General features: G+C 40.6%; 1 protein-coding gene across 1 annotated transcript; it reads right to left on the bottom strand.

The window, feature by feature from the left end:
* Positions 1 to 368: 368 nt before the first annotated feature.
* Positions 369 to 22,204, bottom strand: LOC114658608 (uncharacterized). Its single transcript, XM_028810630.2, has 5 exons — positions 22,067 to 22,204; positions 10,626 to 10,759; positions 8,739 to 8,955; positions 3,094 to 3,290; positions 369 to 631 (listed from the first exon to the last, which is right to left on the bottom strand). Exons 1-5 carry the CDS (start codon positions 22,095 to 22,097, stop codon positions 602 to 604), a joined length of 609 nt encoding a protein of 202 aa, XP_028666463.1. The 5' UTR covers positions 22,098 to 22,204; the 3' UTR covers positions 369 to 601.

Raw genomic sequence — 22,204 nt, forward strand, 5'->3', positions numbered from 1 at the left:
CTCCAGGTGCTTGATCGCTGAGTTCTGGCTGCACTTCTGGGTGTGACAAATACGCTGCCCACATGGGCTCAGGAGTCCCAAACACAGCACCCCCTGGCGGTGCCTGCAGGACCCAAAAGGGCTGCACCCAACTCCAATTCCCAGGGAACCCTGTGGGAAACCAAGGCACTGCTCCACCCCAGGGGGGGCAGTCATCTAGCGTCCAGGGAGAGGTATTGCAGTGTCCAGGGCTGCTCCCCCTGAATATAGTGTGCAGGGGCGTCCCAGCTGAGCATGGACGCCAGCCGCCTGCCACAATAGATACTGTATAGGAGCAAAAAAAGTAGTAGACCCAAAATAAATAAATCCAACAGGGTCACAAAAAAATAAAATAAAAAATAATAAAAAAAAATTTATTGGACCAGTACAACCTGATATATAAATAATTGTCATCATTTGCACAGTCAGTTCATATTCATATGTTTTGCAGTGATTTTAATGCGTCAGGAGTTATTTTCCTCCTTACTTGGGTCAAATGCATCAGCCAGGGCGCTGTGATCTCCTGAAGCTGATGGCCTTCTAATCTTTGCTTCTGATGATAAAGATCGAATGTTGGAGAATCTTATGTTTTTTTCCTCATTCTGAAAATGATCTGTATGTAATGAGAAAAATAACGTGATACGTATGTCCTTCTATGGAGGTCATTCATTTCACCTGAAGTAGAGTTAAATTATTCTTTATTATAATTGAAAATACATAGGGTCCCTAGCACAGATCCTGAACAAGCACATTAAATAGCTTCGCCGAAGCCACCTGCGGTGTTTTTTTCAGCCACCTACTAAACACCTACTCAGTTCCACAAATATCAAATGGTGAAATAGCTGCTGAAAAAACACACAGACTGTTTTTTTTTTCTTTTTTGAAGTATGGCTCCCTTCTGTTCAGCAGACAGAAATCATCTGATTTCTAAGCGAATCTCACTAATGAGGTCTCAGACAGATGGTAGGGAGCGGGGTGCCAGTCATGAAACAGTGGGCTGAAAGGACCTTGTAATCTTATTCGATAAGAAGTTAGAATGGACAGTCTATACCAGGGGTAGGCAATGTCGGTCCTGGTGAGCCGCAGTATGTGCAGGTTTTTGTTCCAACCCAGTTCCTTAACGAGAACTCAATTATTGCTGATGAAGCACATATTGCTTAAGTGACATTTTAATGCTTCATTTTAGTGGTCTCGCTTGTTAAGGTTCTCCAACCTTAATTGCTTATTTCAATCTTAAACTGCTGCATTCAGTGTTTTAATTGCTCCTTATTAGCAATAAGATGTAAAAGACAAAGCAGCCAGCAGTTCTCCAGCTAGCTTTTTTCCAATTACATCTGTGTGTGTTCATCATGCACGGTTTGATTTAATAAAACACTTAATAGAAAAATGTGACAGACTGAAAATGATCTGTTTTAGGCTTCAAATCATTTGGATGATATCCTTGGAAAGGAAAAAAATCTACGATATAAAATCCTTACATTGCACAGACTAACAAGCCATAAAATTAAATAAGGTCTGAGATTGGCAATGATTGGTTTCTAATTAAGCAATTGGGTTGAATGAAAACCTGTAGCCACTGCGGCTCACCAGGACCGACATTGCCTACCCCTGTTTTACATCTTATTGCTAATAAGGAGCAATTAAAACACTGAATGCAGCAGTTTAAGATTGAAATAAGCAATTAAGGTTGGAGAACCTTAACAAGTGAGACCACTAAAATGAAGCATTAAAATGTCACTTAAGCAATATGTGCTTCATCAGCAATAATTGAGTTCTCGTTAAGGAACTGGGTTGGAACAAAAACCTGCACATACTGTGGCACTCCAGGACCGACGTTGCCTACCCCTGGTCTATACCATGGAAGTGTCTGAACAAAGTGCTTCTGGAGCCCTTTAGGTGTAAGCCTCCAAGCTAGCCATGGGCCGACCAGTCAAAACAGATAGGGGGCTTCACTGAAAGAGCTATCAAACTCCGTTAAAGGTAATACTGAAACCAAATTGGCTTCTGCATCTACTGGACTTCTGACTATTGGGATGTAGTGGCCACTGGAAGGATTAACTGTATACCTGATCCCTAAGAGTGGAACTTTTAAAAGGGTAGAGGTCTACAATTATATATTTTTATTGTGCTTTTGACTGACACTTGTATCCAAAGCAACTTAGAATATCAACATTCATTAAAACTGTAGTCGTTTTTAACAGCTGCAGTGGAGACATCTTAAGTGACTTGCTAAGTGTCACACAGTAAGTTAGAAATGGGAACTGAACTGAGAACACTGCGGTTTGAGACCTTATACCAGGGGTGTCAAACTCCAGGCCTGGAGGGCCGCAGTGGCTGCAGGTTTTCATTCTAACCCTTTTCCTAATCATAAGCCAGTTTTCACTACTAATTAAAATAATTTTTCCCTTTATTATAATAGCCCTGTTTTTAAGGATTCAGTGGTCTTCTTCATTAAATGAGACGTGAAACGAGCCGACAGATAAGCAGCTAAATTGGGGCTTCAAACTCCAACCAATTTCACTCCAATCACTTTCTTAATTAGAAGCCGCTTCTTGCTGTTAATTAAATTCGTTATTTAATTCAATGGCCTGTTGCTGATCTCATTCTGCCACAGCAGACATTTCCAAAACTGTTGATTTTCTGTTTTTTTCTAAGGACATCGTCAAAATGTTTTGGTGACTTGAGAGATCACCCTTACTGAGACCTTTCTTTATTTTCAGATATTGTGTGATGGGCACAGATGAGCTGGTCATGTGGTGGCTCGTTTTGTGCCTCACTATTATTTGGCTGCTAATTAAGGAAAAAGAAACAACGGGGCCTGAGTCAAGTTAATTAAAAATAAAGGCAAAAGAACTTAATTGGCAGCAAAAACTGGTCACTAATTAAGAAGATGGTTAGAATGAAAGCCTGCTGTCACTGCAGCCCTCCAGGACCGGAGTTCGACACTCGTGCCTTATACCTTAGCCACTACATCAGCATATAGCCACCTATAATTATCATTCTTTACTACTTCAGCACTCTGTGGTTTAAAACACATTTCATTTATTTAAGTAAAAACATAGTTATAATACTTACCAATGTAAGGCAAACAGACAGGACCAGTTTAACCACACTAACAAGTGTGAAACCTGTAGCCAAGACACCAAAAGACAGTTCTATCTGCTGGTCTTGACAATGAGCTGAAGAATTGACAGTCAAGTTCAATGTCACCAGAGATGTCTGGCTGTAGAGGGCTGGCGAAGGAGAGGACCACATCAATGGAACTGTGCAGTCTGTACAGAGAGAAGAAAAACAGAAGTCAGTGCCAAATCTGGTAACTAAGTGAGTATGATATTATGAGGAGCTGAAAGATATGAAACATTTTCGTTGTAGTTAAAAACAAATAGTACATCTTCCAGTAATGATTTAGAAAGTTTGAAATATACTCATTGCTATAAGCAAGGTCTGTTTCACATTGCTAAAGCTAAGAAAAGAGCAAATAAATAAATTAAATGATCAAAGCACAGCAGAGAGGGAGAGGGAAGGAGGGGGAGACAGACAGACAGACTGCCACTGTGGTGGAGGCTTTCTTGTGATTAGTAGCTACACTGGTCATTGGGCTGATGGAGCTCTTCTTTAGTGTAACGGCAGAGAAGACTAATGTGCAATCCAGTGGCTTGAGTTGAAGCCCTGCTACACCTGTCTTAAGAACAGTGTGTGTGGAATGGATAGGGCCAAACATTGAGCTCGAGCTCATTGCCAGGACTGAATTTCTGAGCAGAAACAATAAATCATTCCGAACATACACATTGTGATAGAGGACACGGGCTAACAGGCATCCAGGCCAGGTAAGGAACCAGGCCTGATGGGAGATAACTTTTTTTTTTCAATTTAAAGAGGTTCTGCCTGTCCAGGAAGTACTTCCTGGATATAAGGTTGGGGTACTAGAAGTACTCCCAGGTCTGGAATAAAAGAAGCCACTCCACCTCACCCAGGTCCATACATACACACTGTCACACACGTGCGCATGGGAGGCAGCTAAAGGGCTTGAGTGACGGCAGTTCTGAAGCATGCCGGGATGTGGCAGAGTGCACTGACTCTTTTTCTCTCTTGCCTGCAGACCATTCCCGGGAGATTCCACCTGGCTCTCTTGACATCATTTCCGGGACCGAGCCAATGGAAGGAGACCTTACTGGCTCCGGCCCCTCTGACGTCACGTCCGGGCTCGAACCAATGGATAAAGAACATGAGCCTGATCCTTATGACCTCACTTCCTGTTTTCCCCTTTAAAACCCTGCCCTTTTTCCTAATTCCTCAGTCTTGTTCTGGACTCAATTGTATGCACATCAGTGCTGTTATTTGATAAGAAAACGACTTTGCAGCCAGGATACCAGATTATACGGGTGGCTGCCCCAAACCTTTATCTGTGTATGTCTCGTTCTTGTGACAACACAAACACATAAACCAAGGGAGCATTCTACAGGCTCTGTACAAGTAAAACCTGGGGAGACACGAGTGGTGTGACAAACAGGCAAAATTCCATTACAACGAACTGCCAGGGAGCTAAAAAATATTTTGTTGTAATGAAAATTTCATAGTAATGAGATTCTGTATTTGTCACTATAGTGCTTTCTTTCACTTGCGTCCAGGTGTTTGCAATCATTTCAATAGCTTCTTTCACGTTAATTTTAATCTTATGCTTATTAGTTACGCTGACGAAAATTTTTCTCAGCATTTCCTTGCAATAATACACTTTCAGAGTGCAAATGATGCCTCAATCCAATGGCTGAACCATTGCTGTGCAATTGGGTGCAATTCAAAGCAAACATTATCGAAATGTGGAAGCATGTTGTGGGCAGCACAATTATCAGTCAGAGGCCAAATCATCCGTTTCTTCTTCTTCATACTGTGAGGTTTCTGAACTCTTTTGGGATCCTCCCTATCCCCCACCCAACGGGAACGACAGATGCAGTGCATCCCGAAGCGCAATTGCCGTGTCTTTGGAAGATTGTTTGTCTGTTGCCAGGGCAGGGCAACAGCAGGCTCACAGCGCAGAAGTGAAGTGCAAATCCTAAAAGATCGGGGTCGTGCTATAAGTCCCTGTCTTGCACCCCAAAACACGAGGCGTAGTCTCAGTAATTTAGCAAAACCAGCTTTATTCAGCTTGAAACAGGAACAGCAGATCTGCCCCTCTCCTATACACAGACACAGTAGTCAAGCAGGGTTGTGGCCAGGTTAGTGACCAAGTAATACTGTTCTCTGCATTTACATTGTTCCTTGCATCACCCATCGAGATCTTTTCTGTTTGCTTCAGTGCCGAGCCGCATCAGAGCTGTGAGCCTGCCGTTGCTCTGGCAATGGATAAACAGTCTTCCTCAGACACGGTGATCGCACTTTGGAACACTGTTCTGCGTGTTGTCCAGTTCGGGGAAGTCCCAAGAGAGTTTAAGAACCTCACATTTTCTTGAATGAGTGCCGCATTAATAGGAATGTTTCTTGAACGTGCATCACTGAACTCGATGTCTTCAAATGCAGCAGTTCGCATAAGCTTGCAACCCGAGGTTTTTCTTCTTTCAAGAAAGTTGACAGTGTCGATGGCGAAATTCTGAATTCACTGGCAACGTCTTTTTTCTTTTTGCCACACGAGAGAACTACTTAACGAATTTAGATCTGTTTTTTTCTATAATTTGCTTGAATATTCAGGTTGATTTTGTGACATTGCGCTAAGTATCATAGCTTGCTTGCAGTACCGATTTATTTGCACGAATCCGAGAGAGACGCAGAGGGCCAAGCGGGGCCCTCATCACTCACACACCAGCCTCGGGGAGTATCTTACATCTGCTTAGCTAGCGAACGAATGAGAGAACTACTTAATGGATTTAAATCAGACTTTTTTCTAGTATTTGCTTGAACATTCCGGTTGATTTTAAGACTTCTCTCATCGTGCTAAGAATCATAGTTCACTTGCAGGAGAGATATTTGCTCTAATCTGAGACAGAGGCTGCAGGCTGAGGGGAGGGGGAAAAGCATGACATAGGAGTGGGGAGCCAGGCAGGGCCCTCCTCGCTGTCTTGTTTCACTTCTTACAGTGCATCCGGAAAATACTCACAGCGCATCACTTTTTCCACATTTTGTTATGTTACAGCCATATTCCAAAATGGATTAAATTCATTTTTTTCCTCAGAATTCTACACACAACACCCCATAATGACAACGTGAAAAAAGTTTACTTGAGATTTTTTCAAATTCATTAAAAATAAAAAAATTGAGAAAGCACATGTACATAAGTATTTACAGCCTTTGCCATGAAGCTCAAAATTGAGCTCAGATGCCTCCTGTTTCCCCTGATCATCCTTGAGATGTTTCTGCAGCATAATTGGAGTCCACCTGTGGTAAATTCAGTTGACTGGACATGATTTGGAAAGGCACACACCTGTCTATATAAGGTCCCACAGTTGACAGTTCATGTCAGAGCACAAACCAAGCATGAAGTCAAAGGAATTGTCTGTAGACCTCCGAGACAGGATTGTCTCGAGGCACAAACCTGGGAAAGGTTACAGAAACATTTCTGCTGCTTTGAAGGTCCCAATGAGCACAGTGGCCTCCATCATCCGTAAGTGGAAGAAGTTCGAAACCACCAGGACTCTTCCTAGAGCTGGCCGGCCATCTAAACTGAGCGATCGGGGGAGAAGGGGCTTAGTCAGGGAGGTGACCGAGAACCCGATGGTCACACTGTCAGAGCTCCAGAGGTCCTCTGTGGAGAGAGGAGAACCTTCCAGAAGGACAACCATCTCTGCAGCAATCCACCAATCAGGCCTGTATGGTAGAATGGCCAGACGGAAGCCACTCCTTAGTAAAAGGCACATGGCAGCCCGCCTGGAGTTTGCCAAAAGGCACCTGAAGGACTCTCAGACCATGAGAAAGAAAATTCTCTGGTCTGATGAGACAAAGATTGAACTCTTTGGTGTGAATGCCAGGCGTCATGTTTGGAGGAAACCTGGCACCATCCTTACAGTGAAACATGGTGGTGGCAGCATCATGCTGTGGGGATGTTTTTCAGCGGCAGGGACTGGGAGACTAGTCAGGATAAAGGGAAAGATGACTGCAGCAATGTACAGAGACATCCTGGATGAAAACCTGCTCCAGAGCGCTATTGACCTCAGACTGGGGCGACGGTTCATCTTTCAGCAGGACAACGACCCTAAGCACACAGCCAAGATATCAAAGGAGTGGCTTAAGGACAACTCTGTGAATGTCCCTGAGTGGCCCAGCCAGAGCCCAGACTTGAATCCGATTGAACATCTCTGGAGAGATCTTAAAATGGCTGTGCACAGACGCTTCCCATCCAACCTGATGGAGCTTGAGAGGTGCTGCATAGAGGAATGGGCGAAACTGGCCAAGGATAGGTGTGCCAAGCTTGTGGCATCATATTCAACAAGACCTGAGGCTGTAATTGCTGCCAAAGGTGCATCGACAAAGTATTGAGCAAAGACTGTGAATACTTATGTACATCAGATTTCTCAGTTTTTTTATTTTTAATAAATTTGCAAAAACCTCAAGTAAACTTTTTTCACGTTGTCATTATGGGGTGTTGTGTGTAGAATTCTGGGGAAAAAAATGAATTTAATCCATTTTGGAATAAGGCTGTAACATAACAAAATGTGGAAAAAGTGATGCGCTGTGAATACTTTCCACATGCACTGGTGTATACTGTGTGTATATATATATATATATATATATATATATATATATATATATATATATATATATATATATATATATATATATATATATATATATATAGTTGAAATAGTTTACTGTCAAATAATGCAAAGAGTATGCAACACGTGTTTCGCCCTAATTCTGGGCTCATCAGGCGTACACACTCTCCTGCACTCCCTCTCGGGAATCGAACCTCGGACATCAGCGCTAGAGGCGAAGCCCCTAACGTTGCGCCACGGCGTGTGGTTCGTTTATTTGACAGCATTTAGATCGGGGTAATTACATTCACGGCATTCGTAGTCTGAATCACAATCTGATTGTATGGGTGGTTACCTACCAGGTAACACTTGTGGTTGGTCAGCAAGTCGGCTAACATCCACCACGATGCCCCCCACACGCCTTTCAGCAGACAACGACTAGGGAATAGTTCAAATTGTGAAATCTGTTGCTGTTTGGAATCAGTACTAACTACTATAACAATGTGCTGCCTATTTGTTTTTATTTTATTTTTAATTTTGGTTATCTTTATAGGAAGCTTACTATAATCACTTTTCCATTGTCATGCTAATGCCATTATTTTTATAGAAATAACCCTATGGATATCATCATCGAGACCTTTGGTCTTTTGGTTGACAGCTCAACTCAAGTGGACAGTGGTTTCAAAAAGTGAACTATGCTTAAAGGGCAACAGTTCAAGGTCACAAACATAAACTGAACATATACTGTATACACAGAGCAAAGCTGAATAAAAATCAAAGCTAAGAGAAATCAGTTTGTTAGAAGACATACAAAACCTGAAAACTGCAGAAAGCAAACAATTCAGCTCTGAATGAGAGACAACAGAGCAACAAGATGCTGCTTACATACAACTGACTAATTAGAGTCTAAGTGGGCATGCTTCCTAGAAACCAAAAATGAAGAAAGCAAAGACAAAGCACAAGGCATGGCAAACAAAAAACATGAAGACAGGCATTGCCAGTTTATTATGGAAAGAAGTAAAAAAAAAAAGATGATCTTACTTGTAACATTTAAATTGACCAATGATTCTTTGTTAGCTTCTCCAATGTTTGCTGAAAGCATGCATATGTACGTCCCAGAATCTTCAGGCCGAGCGTTAGGAAGAATGAGGGATTCGTTCTGTGAGAGATGTATATCTCTGGCAAATGACTGGTACTTATTGACTTTGTTTCGTATTTGTGTTTTCTGAACAATTCCATTTCTTTGAGAAGCGATAACCTGTAATGGAAGAACTAAAATGAAAATCAGATCAAATAAAGAAGAACTAAAATGAAAATCGGATCAAAATAATTCTTAAGAAGTATTGTTCTAAAACTATGGCATGGCAGAAAGGAATGACACTACATATGCTTTAAATAGGTTTTCTTTAAAACTAATTCATATGGAAACATGGGAAGTCTGTTCTTTGCCCATGACCCAGCAACTGTTTTTTCCTGTTTTTTGACTGCTGAAAATGAGGCTGAGGACATGTACATTCCAGGTTTGATGGATGAGTGGACCAAGAATTGCTTCATTCTCCAATGAATTCTTGGGAGTGTCGCTATAACTGGCAAAGTGGGCATCATACTACCAGAATAACTGCAACACGTCTCATGGCTCAAGAAAATGTGTGCATGTCTCAGAAAATGACTCTAAAAATGACACTAAATAACATGCAGATTAACAGACACATGCAGACGTAGCACATGAAATGTTCTCAGATATGAATTAAACACCTTTATTCCAGTGTCAATAGCACATACTTCACTGGTGGGATTTTCAACATTTTTTTTTTGCAAACTTGGATTTCCACTCACATAAATTCTGTTTGACTGGATCACTACAATAAAGGTCTTCATGGTTATGAAAGAAGTTTGAAATATTTAAACTACTGACTTGTCAAAAATAAATCCTCTCTTCCATAGTCAATGAGTTATATTTCACATGTAATGCAGTTGCATTGCATTTTATACGTGGGACGTTCAAAACGTTTCCGCACTTTCATATTTTCGTTGGAAATGGGAAGTGGAAGGCAAGTGTAGTAATTGGTCGTGTCTGAGAGTGTCATGTGACTGGGAAAATTGCATTGCAAAGGAAGTTGACTATGTAGAAAAGTGATGCAATTTGCTTTTGAAATTCTTAATAAATAGAGTTAAAAAAAAAAGTGTGGTAATGTTTTGAACGTCCATCGCATTATTACACATTGTTTATGTTGATCAAATTGTTTTCTTGTGTGCTTGATGTGGTAAGGTTTACTATTCTGATGTTAATATATTAATGTTGTAAAAGTATGTAAATTATCGGAAACTGTACTCAGTGAGGAACGCTCTACAAAACCAGATGGAATTAAACTTAGGCGTGTCATGGGGTGAATACTTATGCTTTAGTGCTGTATATTTTTAATTTTGCACAGATCTGTTTTCCCTTTGTAATTAAAGGATATTTTTTTTGTTGATCAGTGTCGAAAAAGCCAAATTAAATCCACTGTAATTCATTGTTGTGTAAGAATAAAATGTGAAAACCTCCAAGGAGTAGGTACTGCAGAAAGATTCTGAGGCTCTCCATGTAGTTGGACAGATGAATGTTGATAGATGTTGCTCTAATCACGTGCACAATAAAGGATGCTTTAATGAACAAACTAGTTATACTAAAATTGACTGTTGTGGAGCGGTTGGAGCTGCTGCGTCACATTTCCCAGAAAGTGGTACTGAATAATTTGGTTTCCTCCCGCATTTTAAGGAGTTGAAGGTTAACTTACTTGGACGTTCCTAGTTAGTCCTCTGTAAACGTGTGAGGGCGGATGTTAAGGTGGCCTGTGACAGACAGGTTCCCCTTTTAGATCTGGCTCCCGATGCTGCCAGGAAGGGTTTCGGCTCCAACAATTTTGCATCAGATAAAATTTGCATTACCTTATACCAGTAGATTACTCTGTAGTTGCTGGATTTCTGTACAGCCACACAGGGCAATATAGCGTCAGATCCACATTCTGTAGAGATGACCTCAAAAGGCTGACAATGCACATTCTGGAGCAGGAAGATCAATACTGGATAAAAAAAAAGAAACACTATCTTCTAGTTATCTCTCTTTATGGCATTCAATAAAATTAATAGATAATAAAAGAACTGTAACATTCAAATTTCTATAATGTTGCGGGCAAATTAGAAAAAAATAGAGCACAGAGGTGGCAAGGTAAAGAGATGCAAAAGATTTTGAAGAAGTGTCCAAGAAGAACCCATCATGCAATCTGAGTAGCACACAGTAAATTTGCTAGTGTTAAATGAACTGAGTGTATTAAAAATTGTAGGATTCATATGTGAAATTTTCTGTGTACATCTTTGTTTTCTCCTGTTTTTTTAATTTCATATAATACGATTAAGAGGGGAAAATATGTCATTTATTGGGCTGGTTTTAGTAGATTTCGAGGTATCTTTAGACCTCACAAACTTAATCCACATTCGATATCTATTGGGATATAAGGTCCGTAATGAGATATTGACGAAAATGTAATTCAAAAAATAGTTTTTACTGAAGTTTTACAGTAAAAGTGTAAGTTTAAAAAATATTGGCATGCTAATTTCAAAGCCAAACAGAATGAAATCGTATTATGCAACGAATACCTCTAACGCAACATAAAACATAATTTACTTTCAAATTATTACATTTTACTGTTCTTTAATATGGTTAATTACTCGCTGAAATGTAAAATAGTTAGTCCTATTATGCATATGTAACAATTACCATAAAAATAAAAATCTGTTTAAATTGTACATCCGCATCCCCATACGCGAGCAGCAGAACCGCAATGTGGCTAGCGTGTAGCGCCCGCCTGGGGGTTGGCGAGCGAAGTGAGCAGGCGGCAGAGCCCCCTAGTCTAAATTAAATATGTCTGTCTACGGGCTTCGTCACTGCTTAGTGATCAAATTAAGAGCTAATGATTAGAAGTCGACAGGCTCATCTTTCAGCTTCAATAACAAAGTGTTTTATGGTAATCCTGACTAATAATGTAAATGCATAAAGGTACTGATTTTAAAACACATCTAACAAGTCATTTTAATTTTACATAATATGTGGGCAGTGTTCAAGTGGAAAAAAAAGTTTTTATTTTAGGATATTTAGCATGAGTCGGTGTAATCAAATCAGTATGAGTCATGGCATTTTCTTGCGCAAGATGAACTTTTGAAAGATATTGTTCAGTGAGGCAAATAAGAAAAAAAATATAAGCAGAAGAGCCTAACACAATACATTTGGTATTCAGTTGTGGCTCCATGTGTCTGTTTTGTTTTTCTTGGTTTAATGTGTAATTTCAGTATTTCGGTATCTTGGCCTTTTTCTAAATGTCTGGAAACTGAAACCTTCTGCAAGTGTCATGTCTCAGAATTCTGTCTGAAGTCTGACATGCATTGAGTGAACAGACACCCCATGACCTGGGCCTACAATAATGTTGCCATCTCTCTTGCATGTTATAAAAGAAGGCTGGCATTAGAACTATCATTTCTCTTCCAATAACCCCTAATGTATATGTGAAAGGAAACAGGCCGATCTGGATGAACCCAGAAAATGGTTGCTGCACAGTATGAGGTGACCAGACAGGGAGTTAGGAAAGGGTATTGAGGGTCACAGTGTTGCTGACCACCCTTTCTGATACACACCTCCTCACCCTTACAAATGGCACTGTGCCTGTGAAGCAGTTAGTAACCCCGGACAAGGTGATGAGGCGATTTACAGAACTATTAAATGTTGACAGTATTTACGGATGGAAAGCATAAATAGTTAAAAGCAGATGCACCTTGCTGGGTGTTGGGCGAGTACAAGTGTGACTTGTTTCTACTGCTGTGGCACAGGAGTGCGTGTGGCTTGAGGTTTATCAGAGCGGCATATCAGTCATTGGAGGGGAGAAAGCCATCACCCTGACGCTTCTTAGCCGCATGGTGTGAACTGCCAGCAAAACTGGGACTACATGTGGGTGCACGACAGAGACAGCAGACAGGCCGAAGCAGTGCAGTGGTGATGAGAAATGCGTGCCACGTAATTAGTTGTTCTAATTATGGGGCAGCTGAGCGGAGTGAAGACATCTTTTGGAAAATATTTAAGTTCCAGGGTAGGTATGAGAGAAGTGTGTGTGAGCAGGGAAGCTCGTGGGTAGAAATCTGATTCTAGTAGTGCTGTGCAGAAGGGAATGGTGCATGTCTGAGGGCCTGTGTTTCTGTAGAGTGAGGGGAATCGTGCTGGGCAGTGTGATGGGGCATCACAGACATCCAAAGGGTGTCCACCTTTATTGCATACCCTCCAACAGTAAAGGCTATAAGGTGGTAAAACTACTGGGGAGCAATTTGCTTGACATCACAGTTTCTTTGCAAAAATCTCTTTTTCTAAGAAAACCCAAACCACACCTCACCTAATCGATATTTTTACCCCCAGAGTTGTTTTCTAAGCAGCTCAATTTGGCAGAAAAAAAACACACACTTGTCAATCCTGGTAATCAAGTTAAGTCAGTTAAGTTGGGGAGCATTCACCGGTACATTGTGTTGCCGCACTCACCACACGACGAAACAGCTCGGGATCATGGTTGGCAACACCCCATGCAGACACGCGGTCCAGTCCCACCCTCCGGAAATGGCCCTCTATCTGCCACAGCCAGGTGTTACGTGGGCAACCCCTTGGCCTGGTCCAGCCACTCGGGTCCCCAACAATGAGAATCTTACGAGCTGGATCACCTTCGGGGAATTATGCCACATGCCGTAACTAATGCTCCCTCACAATGCAGGTAATGTGCCTCATTCGGGATTCCATGACCAACCGCTCATTTGACACAGTGAAACAAGCAGTACCCAAGGATTTTCCAGAGAGACACAGTACCAAAGGAGTCCAGTCTTTGTCTCAGGTCACTGGTTAGTGTCCATGTCTCGCAACCATATAGCAAGACAGGAAGCACCAGGACTCTAAAGACTTGGACCTTCGTCCTTTTGCATAGATATCGGGAGCGCCACATACCCCTTTCCAGCGACCTCATGACCCCCCCATGCTCTCCCAATCCGTCTACTGCCTTCATAGGAAGAGTCACTAGAGACATCAACGTCACAGCCAAGGTAAGTAAACCACTCTACAAGGTCGACACTCTCTCTGCAGACAGACACACTGCTAATGGCTGTGCCCAAGAGGTCATTAAAGGCCTGGATCTTGGTTTTAATCCAGGACACTCGCAAGCCCAGACACTCCGACTCCTCACTCAGTCTCTCCATTGACTCCGTGAAGATCACAGCATCATCCTCAAAGTCAAGATCAGTGAATCTTTCTTCGTCAACAGCCGCTGGACCCCATGACCTTGCTCAACACCCAGTCCATACAAGCACTGAACAGAATAGGAGCAAGAGTACACCCCTGATGAACCACAGAATCAACTGGGAAAACCGCAGAGGTTCTGCCTCCACTCTGCACAGCACTCACAGTAATCCTGGTAATATGAGGGCAAAAATGTGCTTTGTCAGCCCTGGCCTAACGTTCAAGACTCTAGACTATAAATATTGAAGATGCCAGTCCTATCCATATCACTGACCAAGTGTGTGACCAAGGTAAAACAAATGCACTGTGGCTTGTAGGCAGAGTGGTACCTCTGTGGCTAAAGGATCTGGGGTTTGTAACTTGAAGTTGGCCCATTTGAATCCCGGTAGTGACAGAAGGAATGCTACTCTGTTGGGCCCTTAGCTGGCAATTGCTCCAGGGGTACTGTACAAAAAGCTCACCCTGCGCTCTGACCCCAAAAACTCTGTGTGTCTCTGGAGAGTAAGTTGGGGTATGTTAAAAATGACAAACTCCTAATATAAGAAATCCTATATAGCCATTAAAGAATTAAAAATCACAAACAAAAAATCATTACAATACCTTTGAATAACGTTAACTATAAGATGGCACTGAATAAAAATCATTACAAGTATAATTTGATGTGTTGCCATGGTGGGGTAACCATTTTGTGCAACTTTGTTTAAAACATTCACGTATGCTACTTATTGCGCCGAGGTTAAAGTGACAGTAACTCGTCTTTGTCCAATTAGAACACTTAGGCTGCTATTACATGAACATTCAACCCAAGTATTTTGGAAGGAGGTGCAGAAAGTCAGTAGAAGACAAATGAAGGTCTGTCTACATGTACAGTAAGTACCTGGAGGGTCTCTACTCTCTTAAAACATGTGGGGTTTTCTTTTAACCCCAACATCGCTGAAGAATGCACTTTGGGGTAATGGCATTGATTGTTAATCCCTTGTGACTCTTTATGTCATCCTGACCAAATTGGGGTCCCGGTTATAACATATCTTGATATTTACTGTGAGCGGCCTTAGTAAAAGGCATCTGATAATAATACTGAATCCAGAATATGGGAATGTCAAGAAAACCTAACAGAGAATCAGTAGCGTGTTAGGCACACCATCGGTGATTACATTTTAATTGTGGCGTGATTTTTATTGTACACAAATTTACCTTACTAATGTTTAAAGGATCTGTGTGTTCTTTTACTTTTAGTTTCAAAAATCACATCACATCATGTAAGCTAGTTATTTAAATTATACTAAATGGTTTACCTATACAGTGGTACCTCGGTATACGTCCTTAATCCATTCCAGATCCTTTGACTTATACCAAATGAATTTTTCCCATAAGAAATAAAGGGAAAATGATTAATCCGTTCCCATGAAAAAAAATCCTATTGTTATTGGCATATTATACATTGAATGGGTTGTATAAAATAATTTAAACACTGCTTAATAGTAAAATACATAAATACAAAAGCAATTAGATGAAATAAATGAAAATTTAACCTCACTTTACTTTTTAATAACTATTTTCACAATCGTAGATACAGTCATTCTCGGCATACGGTATGCAGCAGCCATGTCCCGGATACGCATGGCACCTTCATACTTTTCAACAATCAATTCAAATTTACGCGAAAAAACACAAAATCATGTGTCCTTTTGGGATAAAAACAACAATAAATAAATCAGTTAAAAGGTTAAAAATGCAGTCTCACTCTTCCCGATCACAGCCTACCTGTGCAGGTGCGACTCGCTCCAACTACCTCATTACCTCATCCACGGTTGTGCAATCGTGCCCACGGAAAATGACACGGCTATATGGGATAAAACCTGGCCCTTTTTTTTGAAGCCGCGGACCCGCTATACCACACGTGGTATTCTAGCACGCGAGTCGTATTCCAAACAAAGGTCGTATACCAAGCAAAATTTTTCGCGTACACACAGGACGTATACCAAGTTGGACTTATTCCAAAGCGGACGTATACCAAGGTACCACTGTATATTAGTGCATAGCCTATGGGAGGTTCTTATAACCCCCCACAAGTTGAATTGATTTGGTATATTCTAATTATTTCTTGTCTCTCTGACTACAGATTAGTCTCAGTTTAGTCACCTGCCTTGACGAGATTAAGTCATGGAGGGCAACCGTGCCTTCACGTGCCCAGTACTATGTAACGCAATGAGCTCTATTGAACGTACAGTGCTGTACATTTAAGGCGAAAAAAAGCATCTTTAAGTACAGAAACGACTAGTTAGACAAGAAAAGTTTAGAGAAGAAACATTTATTCCTTTTTTTGCTTTTTATTCTATGTGTGTAACAACCTTTTTCTTTATTCTTGTGTGAACTGTTTGCCTTAAATTTTCACTAAATCTTTTAAAAACAAACTTTTGGACTGAGAGTTTTCTTTTGGCACGTGTTTGGCCCATGCTCAATCCTGCCTTACTCACCAGCAGCTACACATCATATTATACAACATTATCAAGTCCAGTTAAACCAGTTCAGGTTCATGATGCTGGGATCAAGGCAAGTATCAGGATACCAGTTCATCACAGAGCTGAATAGAATCACTAAAAAAACTGACTAGGGTGTGTTTGTTGATGTGGGTGGAAAAATCCAAACAGACAAGAGGAGAATGTGCCAGTGAGTAGGTTCAAGATTCAAACCCAAAGCGCTTGGCACCGTGTCATCTTTCTGCCCGCGTTTTAGCCTTTTGCTTGCCTATCTGTATATACAGTATGTATGTTCATTGTGTGTAGTGGTTTTGTTCAACCACAATAAAATATGCTGTGGTAAGGCATAGGAAAGCAATTTGCAACCACTGTGAACAACAATGTTGCTAATAAAAACACAGAAAAATGTATACTGATATTTTTTAATGATAACACAATGTGACACAGTGGTTAAGACTACAGCCTGAAAGCCCCAGGTATCACAGTTCAGTCATCTGCCTGGTCGGTGTGGGTTTTGCACATTCTTTTAACGTCTCTGTGGGATTTTCTCCAGGTACTACTCCGACTTTCCCCCAGATCTCTAAAATGGGCAGGTTAGGTGTGTTCCTTGATGTTGGCTCCAGCTTGTTTGAAAACTAACCCCACACTCTTCCTGAGGAAATACAACACTGTAGCCTAATATTGATTGCTGCTCCTGAATGTTCCATCATGTCGTAGACATCAATTCCCAGGTAGTGGTTCATCAGAGTGTTAATGGATAAGCTGGAGGCCATCAACCTGAGGGGTCATTGCATTGTACCCCCCCCCCCCCAATTTAACTAAGAGCACCTTGGGAAAGCGGTCATGATGGTGAAGGAGAAGCACATAGTACAGCCGTATTGAAATGGGTCCCGTAATGGTGTCCATGATGGAGAACCAGACTGGGATGGTTACTCATTAGCAGAACTTATACAATCCACTGTGTAATATTCCAAACTCCATTGCCTTACAGTTTTTAAAGTATGTATTAGCCACTCTTACATTAGTGGACCAAATTGCAGTAATTAGAGAAAGCCAACATGAGCACACGGAGGACATGCAAACAACAGAATGAGCTGGAATAACAACCCAGAGTCCTGGAGCCATGAGGCAACAGTGCCAGTGTCCTCAGATTTAAAAACCCCTCTCTACACAAAACATAACTAGTTTCATTTTTAAAAGTGCGATGACAAGAACGTAGATTCAATGCCTGTAAGATATGCAAGACTGCAATTTTTAAATCTTCCAAATAATTTCAAAGTAATATGAACGTTAATATTTATAACCTGAATTTGTCTTTTAAAAAGCCACCAGCAGCTCAGACTATCAGTTTAGGAAGACAAATAAAAACAATCAGGTCAGTAAGACTGCGGTGGGCTGGCGCCCTGCCCGGGGTTTGTTTCCTGCCTTGCGCCCTGTGTTGGCTGGGATTGGCTCTAGCAGACCCCCGTGACCCTATAGTAAGGATATAGCGGGTTGGATAATGGATGGATGGATGGATGTAGGATCACGTTTGCCATTCTTGTGATACAACAGTGTCTTCAATACGGATCACTGAAACTACCACTTTTGCAAGTCACTGATCTTGGAAACACACTTTTTTGCAGTATTCCATGCGCATTATTTATTTTCAGACAAACCTAAAACACAGGGCACCCAATGTGTTCACAGGCCCCTCTAACTCTCACTTTTGTTAAATGCTTGGTGGTGGTGGTGGTGGTGAAACAGCCGAGGGTAGGAAAGGCTGCAGGGATCTGTGGTATCCGGGGTGAAATTCTCCAAGCTGGTGGTAAGGCTGTCCTCCTGGCATTGCAAGAAATCTTTGCTTCCATTTGGGAGACTGGCGTCATCCCAACTGACTGGAAAACGGGACTTGTCATCCCTATCTGGAAAAGGGAAGGGTGATCGCCTGGATTGGAGCAACTACATGGGGATAGTACTGCACTCAGTGCCGGGTAAGGTCACTTGCTCACGTACCAGCGAGTTTTTCCAAGTTCCTTTTGATGGTGTATGAAACTGTAATATTGAAACATTAGCCTTCTTTTCAATTTCCCTAAATGAGTGACCTACAGTTTTATGGGTTATAATGGTTTGTCTTTCTTTGCTAATTTCATTTTTCTCATCATTATGACAGCAATATACGGTGCAATATTATCTAAACAATGCTGCAGTGTGTGCAGCAATACGGTTTGTTCACTCTTTACTTTTCGACAGACAGAGAGTTTATAAATAACCAGCAAAAGTTGGGACACCTGTAGGAATTGCCTGAATCAACTTTTAACCTTTTGCTACAGAAATGCTGTAAATTGTTAACCCATTACTCGTTCCTTAAAAGAGGCTTTTTTGTATAACTGAAAATGACATTCTTTCACTTTTTAACGTTTTATGTTTGTACCATTTCAGGTTATTCACTGGAACTGAACTGCTTAAATGTCAGAAAAAATGTGGTTGTTAGGCTTACATTTCCTTCCTCAGCATAAATCAGAAACTGATGAATTCACAAATGTAACCGCTGTCCATGCAGTTTGCAGGCCATTTTACTTAAAAGCATAATGAGCCTACAGTGAAGATATAGGAAAATAAACTTTACAAAACTTGGAAGTCAACTCTGTCTTCTTTAGGTTATTTTCGAAAATGCATACATACACAAATAAATAAATAAATATCAGTGCAGAGCACAATCCTTCTCTATAGATGACCTCCTCCAACTGACCAACCAATTCTACTGATGATTTCATAAGATGAAGCCCAGCCTCAATTCACACAACAATCAGCCGTTTTTATCAAAGCAGCCTTTTACAGTAAGTGCTTGAGCTCTCCTGTCACTGATAATCAAAGGGCAGCAAGGTGTGTGTATTTCACAACACAGAAAACAATAAAAGCTGCTGCACCAGATTTGATTTTAACATCTGTGCTAAGGCATCGTGCACATCAAGTGTCACCAATTCTTGCCAAGACAGACAATCTGCAAAGAATGGCAGAATATCCACATATCCAGGTATGCAAAATTAAACGAGCGCCAAATTAACATCATTCTGGACCAAATGCCTTTCAGACAGCCTTGGTGTCCCAATCCTTTCTAACCCACTAACAGCTGTGTTTGGTGTTCTTCCAGAGGGGCTTAAAGTGGAGAAGGACAAACAAACTGTGATGGCCTTCACTGCACTATTGGCACGTAGACTTCTCTCGCTCAACTGGAAGAATCCTAACTGTCCTCTTTTCAGTCAGTGGGTAACTGATGTTTTATATTATTTGAAACTGGAAAAAATCAAATTCTCACTTAGAGGATCTGTGCAGAACTTTTTCAAAACCTGGCAGGATCTGATCAATAACATTTTAGAATAAGCTCTTAAAGCACTGAGGAAGCAGATTCTCTCTCCATTTCTTTTTCTTCTCCGTTTATCTTTATCCACTTATTAATTCATCGATTTACTTATTTTTACTAGCTTTAAATTTTACTCTGTTGGCCATGCTCTCTTTCTCAGGGGTAGGGGTTGATTTATTTTCAATCCTATTTTTGTAAAAATTGATCTATTTATACGGAATGTTGTGCGATTACAATAAAATCAACAAAATAAAAAAAAAAAGATAAAAAAAATAATAATATATTTATCCCTAAGGGGAAAGTAAGATTTTACAGAGGCTCCAAAAAACATAACTTCTGGCTTGGATAACAATTCTGTTATTGCGTCTCCAGGCTGTAATCACAGCCAAACGTGCCATCCATTATCCAACCTGCTATATCCCAACTACAAGGTCACGGGTGGTCTGCTGGAGCCAATCCCAGGGCGCAAGGCAGGGAACAAACCCCGGGCAGGGCACCAGCCCATCGCAGGGCGCACACACACACACACCAACCACACACTGGGACAATTTAGAATCACCAATGCACCTAACTTGCATGTCTTTGGACTGTGGGAGGAAACCCACGCAGACACGGGGAGAACATGCAAACTCCACGCAGGGAGGAGTCTCCTAACTGCGAGGCAGCAGCGCTAACCACTGCGCCACCGTGCTGCCCCTGCCTCAACTAAGTACTAGGTAAATGGTATAATTATGTCAATGAGATATTTCAGCAATTATTTTATTTTTTTTTGAAGTTTGCAAAAATTCCTAAAATCCTGTTTTTGCTTTGTCATTCTGAGATATTGTGTGTTGATTGATGAAAATAAATTTCAATGATTTCAGCACAAAACAGCCACATAACACAATGTGAAAAACTAAAGGGGTCTGAATACTTTCTGAAGGTACTGTACATTGATCTCCACTCACTCAGGGGAACATTTAAATTAGAATTTGGAAACTGCTATCATTAGCATTGTTCAAGTATTTTTTTAAAGGGAAAGTCCCAAGAGCAAAAAGAAAAAAAACAAAATCAGAAATGAAAGCTATCATAAAAACTATCAAGGACTGGAAAAGCTAACAGCAATTAACTTGGAAAAAATCAGGCATTTTATTTCACAAGTAAAGATACCTGAATTTCAGAATGTTTGATTAAGCATTTACCTCAAAGAGCAGCCGACAACTCACTCCCTGCATTAAGCTCAACAGTGTGCGCCCATCCCAAGTACGGAATTGTATTATTCTTAATGTCAGCAGAACATTTCATTTAACATTTAAAGTAAACTGACTGTTCCGCAAAAATCTGGGAGGCTGCAATACGTGGGCTGACGCTAGTTAACCTACATGACATTCGAGTGAATTCTGTCAATACAGAATAGAATTTGATTTTTCAATTTATACAAAGCTATCTGTTCTAGAAGTTCTTAACAGCAGCAATGGGAAGGTAATGGTTTCTGAAGCCATTACAGCAAACTAGTGAGTCAGTATACAGTAGGTTTATATTTTTAAATGGTCAATTATTGCCATGTGTGCAGAGTACAATAAATTCATACCTGAATGTGCCAATCAACATTCCGATATTATCTAACAAAAAACAATGGGACAGCAAATTGTTTGTGTTGAAATTATTATGCCCTTCAAGTTTAAGAATCTGCTAAATTTTGCAAATATTTAAAAATTATTAATTCAAAGCACTAATGTAAATTTCAGACCTCAGTATCTTTCTAATTTCATAGAACATTACACTTTATTGTCATGACCTAAATCTTCCTGGGCTTATTAAGTAATTACAACACGGTCCAACAGTAAATAAATAAAAACAGCAATAGCAGGGCATGCTAGAAGATTCATTTGCAAATGATATATTTATTTTTTTTAATCCTCAAGGACTTTTAAAATCAAAAATCAACTTATGCCAATTAGACAGAAAATGATTATTATAAATACCATAATAAAAATAACCTAGCAGGAAAGAGATACAGGCTAAAAATGTATTCAGTATCTTGCCAGTGTTTCTCGCTAAAAAGAACAACTCGTAGTTTTAATTAAAGAGAAGTCTTGAATAAATGTTTAAAAAACTGTTATAGCAATGAACATAAATGGCATGTACTTAAACTGAAGAAAATGAATTTCTATAACTACTTAACACATAATGTAAAATTCAGTTTGTCATTTTTTTGTCACCTTTTTCAGAAAACGTTCTAGAAGCTCACAGAAATGCAGCTACTCACCCTGACATTTTGACAAAGAATAACCTCTCATTGTTATAAATAATCCACTTCCTGTGCCGTGTGCCCCCAGACAAACGTACCATCAGTGGTGCCTTCCTTAAATTTACAAGTTAGAAGACTCACACCCCTCAATAAATT

Source organism: Erpetoichthys calabaricus, chromosome 10, assembly GCF_900747795.2.
Source record: "Erpetoichthys calabaricus chromosome 10, fErpCal1.3, whole genome shotgun sequence".
NCBI classification, from domain to species: Eukaryota; Metazoa; Chordata; class Cladistia; order Polypteriformes; family Polypteridae; genus Erpetoichthys; species Erpetoichthys calabaricus.